This window comes from Cucumis melo, chromosome 11 (genome assembly GCF_025177605.1).
Source record: "Cucumis melo cultivar AY chromosome 11, USDA_Cmelo_AY_1.0, whole genome shotgun sequence".
In the NCBI taxonomy this organism is placed as follows: Eukaryota; Viridiplantae; Streptophyta; class Magnoliopsida; order Cucurbitales; family Cucurbitaceae; genus Cucumis; species Cucumis melo.
Window position 1 is genome coordinate 29,091,824 of NC_066867.1, and position 11,325 is coordinate 29,103,148.

General features: G+C 28.3%; 1 protein-coding gene across 1 annotated transcript; it reads right to left on the minus strand.

Moving 5' to 3' along the window:
* Positions 1 to 1,051: 1,051 nt before the first annotated feature.
* LOC103497942 (CEN-like protein 2) lies at positions 1,052 to 2,748 on the minus strand. The gene is made up of 4 exons (XM_008460360.3): positions 2,432 to 2,748; positions 2,219 to 2,280; positions 1,623 to 1,663; positions 1,052 to 1,523 (listed from the first exon to the last, which is right to left on the minus strand). Exons 1-4 carry the CDS (start codon positions 2,639 to 2,641, stop codon positions 1,300 to 1,302), a joined length of 537 nt encoding a protein of 178 aa, XP_008458582.2. The 5' UTR covers positions 2,642 to 2,748; the 3' UTR covers positions 1,052 to 1,299.
* Positions 2,749 to 11,325: the final 8,577 nt, after the last annotated feature.

Sequence of the window (11,325 nt, forward strand, 5' to 3'; positions counted from 1 at the left end):
TTTAAACAAAAAATTATATGCTTTTTATGAGTTAATTTCATTTTCTTTTAATTAAAAGAAAGAAAATTTGTTATTTTGAAATTACTGTGTCATGTTAAGTGTCATATCATATCGTATCGTGTTGTAATTTGTGATCTGTTAGTTATTTGAATGGTGGAAGATAAACATAGGTTAATATTTAGGTTGAACTATTGGCCATAAGGAAAATGAAACACAAGACATCACCTATTGTTTTTCCTTTGTAAACATATAGTTAATGATAAATAAATATCTACTTAGGAGACATGTTTTTCTTTTCCTTTTTCTGTCTTTCGTAGTCAAATGTTTCTAGTACTGTGACCAAAAGCTGCTAGTTCCAAATAATTTCCCTTCCCAAAATACAGTGGCTTTGACTTTCTTTGATGTTCATTTTCTTTCTTTAAACATTATATGATTCAACTTTAAAAATACATTATCAATATGACAGTAATATAAGAAGAGTCCTCTGTGTATGTGATCAAAGTCTTAACTTTTGTTCAATAAGGAAAAAAGCTCATAACTGTATTTGCATGTATATTATATATATATACATATAATTTTACGAGAGAAACCAAAACCAAAGTTACAAGAAGAGATTTTTAATGTCTTATTTTTTTTGAAATACTTATATCAACTGTTTCTTAAGACGTTCAATTTTTCTTTCTTGGATTTATTGTGTTTCTTCTATTTATGGTAAACAGTCTTGCATTAAATTGTCATTTACGTCTAGTTATGATATTTGTTCTATGGTTAGTGTTTATATTTTTATTACATTTAAAATATAGTCTCTAAATTTAGCCTATCTTTACTTTTTGCAGCATAATTCACAAATGTCTCTAAAATGTGTATTTCAAAAAAAAAAAAAAAAAAAAAACCTTTTATAATTCTACATCTAATATGATATTTATATACATTTAACTTTAAATTACACATGTGTATCCTCTTGGGATGTACTAACGCATTTACTGATTATCTTTATTGGAAAGAAAATTAAAAAAAACTTAAACAAAATAGAAAACTAAAAACAAGACAATTACCTTAAACGGACAGATTCATAGAAGAAGTGGAAATACAAAGTTTTAGTACATCAAATAAACCTAATTAGAGAGCACAAAAGGACAGCACAAGAAAACCTCACTGTCTCTCTGCTACACATGAAAATTCATATATATATATAACCCAAAATTTTATTTAATTTATGTGAGATGAGATATATATAATAATTTATTTAGAAAATATAATTTTGGGTTGAATATATATATGTGTGCGTGTGTGTGTATGTTATCTTCTTCTGGCAGCAGTAGGTCTTTGAGCAATAAAATAGACAGCAGCAACAGGAAGAGAAAGATGATTATCAAGAGCAAATTTTCTTGAATTAAAACCGTCTCTTGAAGGCTGTGGTGGCGGCTTCACTGTTTGTCTTCTTTTTTGCTTGTACAATAGGAACACATATCTGTGTATCCCTATGTTTGGACTTGGTTCTTCATATTTCACTATTTCTTTTCCTATATTTTATTTTTATTAATTTCATCATCAGTATCTAATATATACACACATATATAAACTAAATTATCAGAAGAAATTTTAAAAAATTGGGGTTTTACCAAAAGTGGCATCTGTTGTCCCTGGGATGTCTGTAACCATCCTGAAATATCAAATTTATATTATCCAAATTACTTCATTAGTTATATCATTTGAAATCGAGGAATTAAAGACAAGTAAGAGAAAGAATAGACACTAAAGATTGATACAAATATTTACGAAGAATAGACACTAAAGATTGACACAAATATTTACGTGATTTAATTACTAAAAACATACGTTAGTTACGTCCAACAATAAAAGAGAAATCATCTTTTATTGGAGAGAAATATTTGATTGATATTACACAAATTGCAAAGGACGTCCTTTTACAAAACCTAAGTTTGAAACCTAAAACCCTTGTATTTTGATTTTTAGAACACTAAGTAACATATTCAAAATATTCTAACAAAAACAATACATTTAAATCAATATTCTCGAACAATACTTGATATTAATTATCTAAATAATTTTTTTTTTGTTTTGACAAACTTAAACATAGTTCAATTGTTTAAGGCGAAGTAATGTGATTAAAAACTTGTTTATTTATTTGAAAATTAAGATTCATTTTTACACCCGGCCCTTACAGATGAGGGTTTTTTGAATTAGAACATGATACCAGTGGAGATGTTCTCTCAAGTAAGGATCACTTGGACCAGGAACATCAGGATCAGTCATGACCTGGACAAAAATAATTTATTTGAAATTATATATATTAAGTATGCTGATCAATACTAATTATACATACATATAAAAAGAAAGAAAAGAAAAGAAAAGAAAAGAAAAGAAAAGAAAAGAAAAGATGGGTTTGATTGAAAGTATATGATCAGACCAGTGTGAAGAATGATCTAAGGTCACCTCCAAGAACCTCAACCCTAGGTTTTAGGGTTACAAAATTTGGAAGCAACTCATGCCCATTGCACACCTTCTTGTTTGAATGGTAAGTGACCGTCATCTTTACCGTGGGGGAAATTGCGTCGACAACATCTCCGACTACTCCTCCAACCACGAGAGGATCCGACGGCATCTTCCCCATCGCCATAGAAACAAAAGAAAAGGAAAAGTTCAAGATAATATTTCAAAGGTAGTTTAGGGCTGAGAGAGAGTTAGTTAATTTGTGTGTGTGTGTGTGTGTGTGTGTCTCTTTTTGGTTATGTGAAATGTGAAGGAGTATTTATAGTAATGTTGGGAAGAGGATTATTGGCAAAAAGAAAAGTTTATATGTATTATTATATTATCTTTCTTTGAACAATTCATGTTACAATGACAATTGGCAAGAAATGATGTGACATGAAATCTTATTTGTTGAAGTGTCTTGTTCTTATAAAATCTTTAGATTTAAGCCCAATTATCAAATTCCAAAGTGGTTATGAAAAGGGTTTCTGTGGAAGATAAAAAAGGGGAGAGAGAGATTGGTGTGAGATGAGGTTATAAGTATTTTTATAATTAAAAGGAATTTAAGGATTATTGGGAGGGAAAAAGAAGCTTCATCTTGAAGGTAAATAAAATCATAAATATTTAATAATTTTATGTAATTAAAAATAAACTAATAGGTGGTAATGGAAATGGTGGATATGGAGGCTAAGATTATTATTCTTTTATTTCCAAAGTTGGTAATTTTGGACAGTGGAATTCTTTCCATATTTGGTAGGGTTAACCACAACCACATTCAGTGTGTAAATGTTCTTAAACAAAAATTAATTAAAAGAGACATTTTCTTTAATAGAAAAAAAAAATTTGAAAATATTTTAACAAAAAGCTTTAATAAAATATATCAAGTTTGTTAGTTTTTACTTCCAAATGAATTTTGAAGTTAGCCAAATAGTTCCCAATGAAAGTGGTTCTCACATACAAATATCTTTTAAAATTGATTGAGTGCTATACTAAATATATATTTTTTTTCTATAAAAAGTAAATACTTTTCTATAAAAAAAAAAAACATAAAAAGAACAATATATTCTATCTTAAGATTAAAAATTTAGTAACTCTCACATAAAAATATTGAAACTAACATTATTGAACAAGTTTTAAAGCTAAATTAATCACAATAAGATTTTAAAATTAAAAAACAAACTTAATTAAATGTTCATATACATATGCAAAATCATATATTTAGGTTGATGAGATATGATTGTTTATATATACTTGCTGGAATCCCTTCAAGAATTTCAAATGATAAGCATCTGTTTTTCCCTTTCTATATAGTGCGTTATTTAATTCATTCCACACAACTTAGACACACCCACAAACACACTTAAGTTTATTTATCTTTAATTTGGCATATCATTCTTATCTTCATTAGCCACACTCTAAACCCCCACCTATTTCTAATATCTTTATATTTAGAGTGAGACTAGCTAGTCACGATAATTGACGAGTGCTCGTTTTTTTTCAGGCTATTGTAAGTACAAATCTCTTATATTTACCACTTTTATTATGCTAAACAAAGGATACGATCTTTCTCGTTTATTATTTCTAGAAAGAAACATGTATAAATTTGATTATGGTAATCGATTTAAACGACAAAACTGTTGAAAATGTTTACAAATATAACAAAATGATAATAAATATTTATAGTGAAATAGGTGGTAGTAGTCTATTAGTGGTGAGTATTATTGACGGACATAGACATTTTTGATATATTTGAAAATATTTTTATTCATTTTGTCTATACTAAAAAACTACTCCTTTATTATTTGAATATTCGTAATTTTATTTGTTAGATTTATTTTGTTTGTTAAATTGTAAATTTAGGTTATTAATCTTGGAAAGTTATAAGATTAGTTCATATAATTGGATAAAACTGCTAAAACATTTCAAAGTGTTCTTAATTTGGGCCTTACGCCCGCCATCATCTTGGTCCATCTCTATAAGGCGCAATTGGAGCCCAAAATAAAAGTGCCAGCCCAAAGAAAAGCATTCGATAATTATCATCCAAGTTTAAATAAAAGGGCCGAGTGGGTATATAGCATTTGGCCCAAAATATATTAAGGATATAGCAAAAATTAAAAAAAAAAATCACAAATATGGCAATTTTTAACAAAAAAGATGAAATTACCCCTACATATACACTAAGCCTCTGGAAGTCCAGACGATTTCAAGCAGATTCTTCGTGTTTCCTCCTATTTCTATTTTCTTCCACTTTCTTCCTACTCCCATTTGGTTTTCCGGTGCCGGTACCGCGTTGCCGTACTACTTTCTTATATTTTGTTTTCCTTCCGCCATGCTGCCGGTACTACTTTCTTCTATTTTGTTTTCATTTCGCCGCGTTACGTTCTATATTGTTGAAAAAGATTTTCTTCTTTTTCTATTTGTTTGAAACCGATTCCTTCATTCCTTCCGCCGCGCTACATTCTACGCTATGTTTTTCAGTTTGTGTCTATCAATGATGTGTTTCTATCACTGATTTAGGGTTTAACTTGTTTATGTTGAAATGTTTAACATGCAGATCTGTTTTAGGTTTGTGTGTTAGTGTATAGGGTTAGGGTCTGTAGGTGATATATTTGTATCACTGATAGTCTTGAGGGATATTTAGTTTGTTTGCATTGGGATGTTAGTAGATAATTTAGTTTAATGTATATTTTTATGTGATGTTGTTTATGTTCTATCAGTGATCTGTTTCTATTAACTTGAAGGATGTTTTACTTGTTTGTGTTGGATTGTTATTAGATATTTTAGTTTAATGTGCACTTCTTATATGTTGTTGCCTAGGGTCTATCGTTGATATGTTTCAATCCCTGATAGTCTTAGAAGATGTTTAGCCTGTTTGACTTGAGAAATTAGTAAAAGCTCTAGTATAATTTAGATTTTGTGTGTTATGTTGCTTAGGGTCTGTCAGTGATATGTTTCTATCACTGATTAACGAATTTGGAGGATGTTTAACTGGTTTATGTTGGAATGTATAACATGCTGATCTGTTTTAGGTTTGTGTGTTAGTGTATAGGGTTAGGGTCTATCAGTGATAATTTAGTTTAATGTATATTTTTATGTGATGTTGTTTATGTTCTATCAGTGATATGTTTCTATCAGCTTGAAGGATGTTTTACTTTGTTTGTGTTGGATTGTTATTATATGTTTGTATCACTGATATGTTTGTATCACTAATAGATTTGGGGGATGTTTAGTTCATTGGGTTGATGTGTTTGTTGTAATTTTAATAGATGGATAAGAAAAAAGATATTATGGAAAGTGAACCAAATGAAAAATGTGCAAAAAGTCTATCAATTAGCACACTTGATTAGAAGACAATGCGTCTCAACGGACAACAATGTTCTTCTTTTCAACATCGAAGGTAACATTGTGGAGTTTGGACTGCGAGATTTTTGTTTGATTACAGGATTAAATTGTGGTGAATATCCTATAGAAGAGGTAAAATTATTAAAGCTTCTAGTTCTTTTACTTTTATTTTTTTCCAAAGACTATTATGTTTGTGTGTGAAAAGTCTATCAATGGTAGAATTCTATCAATGATAGACTGTTCTTTCTATGGTTTAATCTGTTAGTGATAGACTATTCTGAAATCTCAATTGTGAGTCAAAAGTCTATCAATGATAGGATATTGACAATTTCTATAATTCTTTTCATTGCAATACTAGTATTAATATCTGCAAAAGATTGAAAATAAAGAGGAAACCGAGGAAGATGATAATCATCGTGAAAATAAGTCAAAAATGGTGCATGACACATCAAACAAAGTGAAGGTATTATAATAATCACATTTTGTTGTTTTATGATAGACTTAATGTATATATGTAGATAAACTTTAATTCAATATTATATTTTCAGGTTGTTCAAGAAAAGACAAAAGTGAAAATTATGGAAATAGCGACGAATATTGAAAAAACTAGGCCGAAGAGACAACCTAAACCATCTAAGAAAGTGTTGGAGATTGTAAAAGAACAAAAGAATGCAAGAGGCAAGAAGAATGATTCTCCAAAACCAACATGACATTCTCCTAGAATAAAGAATCTAGCACCTAGTTTTGATTTGCAAATCTCTCAATTATAAGTAGATGGATATTGTAGTGCAGTAGTTTTGTTAATATTTGTGATAGAGTTCACATTGTTTTAATGTACAAATCTCTTAATATTTAGTAGATAGATATTGTAGTGCATTAGTTGTTTTGTGGATGTTTGTGACAAAGTTCACATTGGATCTTCATATGCTGTTAGTTGATTTTACCATATTAATGAAGAAAAAGTTTTTTTGTCTATCTTTGTTTGCATTGAGATTAGTATTTATTGAACCATTCCTTTCATCAATTATCCCTTCTAGTTCCATCAGTTGTACATTGGTTTCTATCATTGGTGATGACTACACAATAAAGTCTATCATTGATAGAAACTATTTGTGATAGACTTTATGGTGGATTACTTCATATTACTACTTTACAATATAGTCTTGAGAAAAAGGTAGATTATTATTGAAAGGTTTGAACTATTCCTTTCATCAATTATCCCTTTTAGTTCCTTCAATTGTATATTGGTTTCTATCACTGGTAGAAACTATTGGTGATAACTACACAATAAAATCTATTATTGATAGAAATTATCTGTGATAGACTTTACAATAAAGTCACTTTTACTTTTATAGTCTTGAGAAAAAGGTAGATTATTATTGAACGGTTTGAGTCAAATAAATAGAAAGTATTTACTACACACACAAAATAAATGCTCTATATGCTAAAGCTAAAAGTTTATTATAAAAAATATAATATCACGTCACTGTAAAAATGGTAGAAATTTGCAATTTCTACGATTGTGACCAGCACGATGACAATGGTTGCATCTTGAGTGACTTTTCTTCTCGCCAATTGATAGTATTCTTTGTTTTCACGGTCGTCCTGCTCGACGCTTCAAAGTTGGAGGTAGTATGTTATTCTCAATCCCAATAGACTTCCAAATAGCATGGTTCCCAACCGGATGAACTGATCCAGTATAAGTTGAAATCAAAGTACTTGACAAAAAATACTTGGAAACAAAAGAGTAAGTATTCATATTACGCCCACGAAGAACAGCAAGAGCGTGGACACATGGAATTTCATCAAGATCCCAAACGCGACAGGTACATGATTTGCAATCTAACCGTACAATAAATTGTTTTCTTCCATCAATCACTTGAAATTCAACATCATTAATAGCATTAACTGATAGAATCTATCGCTGATATAAATAATCACTAATAAAACAAAGTGTCTATCAGTGATAGACTTGTATCATAGTGTATTAGTGATAGACTTCTATCAGTGATACACTAGGATACAAGTCTATCACTATCATTAATAGAAAATGATAGACATGTAATTCTGCAAGAAGATGAAGTCATATCAGAATAATAATAAAAGGAACATGTAATTCTTTTAACCTAAAAGCATGAAATCGGCAAAAAAATATTCTACAAAGATTCAAACAAATTATTAAAATTAGAGAAACAACTAAAATCGAAGATTACAAACAGAAAAACTAAAATAAGAGGAAACAACTAAAAAGAAAGATCAAATCTAAAATCTTTAAAAAATATCTGATTACATACCAAATGATTTAACGAAAGTAAGAGAAAATAGACAATAAGATGACGACTGGTTGGAGGCGGAAGAAGTTGTGGTTGGAGGCGGAAGAAGGCGTCGTTGGAGGCGAAAGAAGGCGTTCTTAACGTGGAGAATGGTAAAGATGAAGAAGGGAGAAAATCGTGGAGAATATATTGGAGAAGGGAGAAAATCGCGCAGAGGAATGGAGGAGGAGAAATTCACGCCAATATCGTTTTTAAAACAAGGGCAATATTGGAATATATTTTAAAAAAATAAAAAATTTGCTATATTTGCAAATTGTTTAATAAACTGACATGTACTTAATATTTTATACCAAAATGGTTATACATTATAAAATCTCTAAAAAATGATTTTTTTAAGAAAAGATATTATTTTTCTACTGAGTCCATCCAAATGGGACTCTAAGAAAGTGAGAGTGTAAAATCCAATCTTGTATTCAAGGAGGCTAGTTTATCTTAATTTCCACATGTAACATTAATATTCCTTTTTAAACAAAAAAAAAAAAATAGCAGAACAAAAATACTTTTTGGTTCCTATACTTTAATTTTTTTTGTTTAATTCTACTTTTTATATTTAGATATGTCAAATTTTAATTTAACTTTACATGTTGTTCACATGTTGATTTGATCATATGATATGGTTCGATCATCTCTAGAATTTGATCATCTAATTTTCTCTCAGTTGCACACGTGATATTTTTTAAGTTGAAATTTTGGTAAAAAGCTTATATTACATCTCCAAATGAGCTTCGATCTTCGAGGGCAGTCAACTTGAGTTAAAAGTCTTTTGGTTTTTGGGAGAATTCTCTCTAGATGTTTTGAACAACTTCTTTATTTATAGAATTATGTGGTGAGCTCTTATGGACTTGGGCCTAGTTGTGCAAATACATGGGTTTGGGTCATATTTAACTTAGGATTATTGAACCAAAATAATTAATTTGATACAAAGATTATAAAAACATGTGACATCCTGAGAATCTATCAATTTGTCCTTTAATTTTAATTTGGAACGTACATCAATTTTTAGTTAATCCAAATATAATTATCTATAGTATATATAAATGCTCTTATATGGAGAAATTTTTTTAGTCCATTTTACCCTTTTTGATTATAAGTATTATTGATGTTTATTTGATGACAATTTTGTCATTCAACGTCAAAGATGGATAGTGGGTGAACCTTAACCATTTCTCTCCATTTCTTTAACTATTTCAATATTTAATAGAAAAATATTCATGACCCTAATTAACTTCAAAGAATTTGTATAGGTACGATAATAAATTCAAATGAGCCTTTTAGAATTCTCTAATCCACACTTTCACCAATTTATTCAATATAAATTTATGGTACCCTTGCTTCCTTATAGCAAAAAAAAAAAAAATGGAGAGGAAAGTGCAATCAGACAAGAAATATGAGAAAATAAGATATAAATAGTGAATTTAGAAAATCGCAGTTTCAATTAGGAGAAAAAGAAAATGTAAGAAGACAATTTCTATTTGTTCGATGGAGATCTATATAAATATTTGTTTTCATTTCTTTGTAAATATTATTTCTTTTCTATTTTTTTTGTTATCTTTTAGTTATATAGATGAGTAAATGAAAAATTTTCTTCCATATTATTTTCTATTTTACTTTTCTAGCTAAAATGAGAAAGTAAAATGACATAAAAGGACTTATGTTTTCTAGATCAACATTCTAAAATTTCTCATTTTTTTGGAGAGTGTGTTTTTAAATTTAAAAATTAGTATTACTATATTACTTAACTCTCTTTTGTTTTTCTTTTTTTTTTGGTAACTTCTACTTCTTTCAATAATCTTCAATAATATTAATTCAAAATTATTCTATAATTTAGAGATATAATATTAATTTTTGGAAAAAGTAAATTAAATATTATCACATTTTAATTCATAACTAAACTTGAAATAAAGAGACTAAAAAAAGTTTGCATTCACTGTTTAATAGAAATTAATTTTGAAACATCTCTATCATTCATTATAATTATTAATAAAATATTAATTCTAAATAGAAGTAAAAAATGATGAGATGTAACTCTAAATTAGGTAATTTTTTTATAAAAATATGAAAATATAATTATTAATCAAATACTATTATAATTTATATTATTAATTTAATATTTTAAAAGATACATACATCCACGTGCAACGTACATGTAAAAAAAACTTGTTTTATTAAATGACCTAACATTTTGTCATCGATCAAAAAATTTCTTATTCAACACATATTTCAATAAATATTAAATTTAGTTACTTAAAATTATTTCTATTATATTATATGGATAATTTCTACGTCACTTTCAAATAATTATAACAAAAATGCTAATAAATAACATATTTCTTTAAAAAACCAACACAATAAAATGAAAAGGCATAATCCAACGAAGAGTACAGAATATTCTTAAGCCAATCAAACCTTACTCTATTTTTCCTTCCGAGGAATATTTTCTCCTTTTGAATGAAAAGATTTTTTATTTTAAAAACAATAACAAATTTTCAAATGGGATCCATCTTGAAGTAAAAAATTTAGACAAAAATGTCTAAAATCTTAAACTAGAAAGAATAATTAAAAGAGTAAAAATAATAAAAAACCATGTACTCGATGAGAAAATAGTTTTTCATATTTAAGATTACATGAACCACTATTGACACACTAAGCAAGATAGAAGAGGTTCGGGCCACCCTTATTAGTTATTACAACTTGATTCGAAGCTTGTCATAGACTTAATTGAGTTTTGCACGTTTTTTACTCAAGAAAGTGTTAGTTGTAATGTTTGACATTAACTAATGGTCTAATGTTGAAGCTTTTCAATAAATTGTATAGGTTTACAACTTTACTCTAATTCAACTCAATATCAACTAACATCCTAGTCTAAGTAAAACTCCATCGCCATGAGTTGAACTAACTTCACACATGTACAAGTTCTGAATACACATTTCTAGAGACCAAATCTAGGATAAAGATTTATAATAGAGTGGTAGTACATGATTTTATTGTTTTTTCCGACTAGCTTTCTTCACATTTATATTGAAAAAGGTTTTGAATTATTTACGTCATATATGTATATAATCACTGTCATTCCTATGTTCCTCCAACGTCATCTCATTTGAATAACAAAGATTGAATGAAAGGGGAAAGATAAAAGAAAAAGACACTATTTTTCAGC

What these genes read in the sequence shown, in the direction of transcription:
- LOC103497942 (XM_008460360.3), bottom strand. Translation starts at nt 2,641, where the DNA reads ATGGCGATGGGGAAGATGCCGTCGGATCCTCTCGTGGTTGGAGGAGTA. An exon ending in TTAGATCATTCTTCACACTG is followed by an intron (nt 2,281 to 2,431) that starts GTCTGATCATAT and finishes ATTTTTGTCCAG; the next exon opens with GTCATGACTGATCCTGATGT. An exon ending in TTGAGAGAACATCTCCACTG is followed by an intron (nt 1,664 to 2,218) that starts GTATCATGTTCT and finishes TTGATATTTCAG; the next exon opens with GATGGTTACAGACATCCCAG.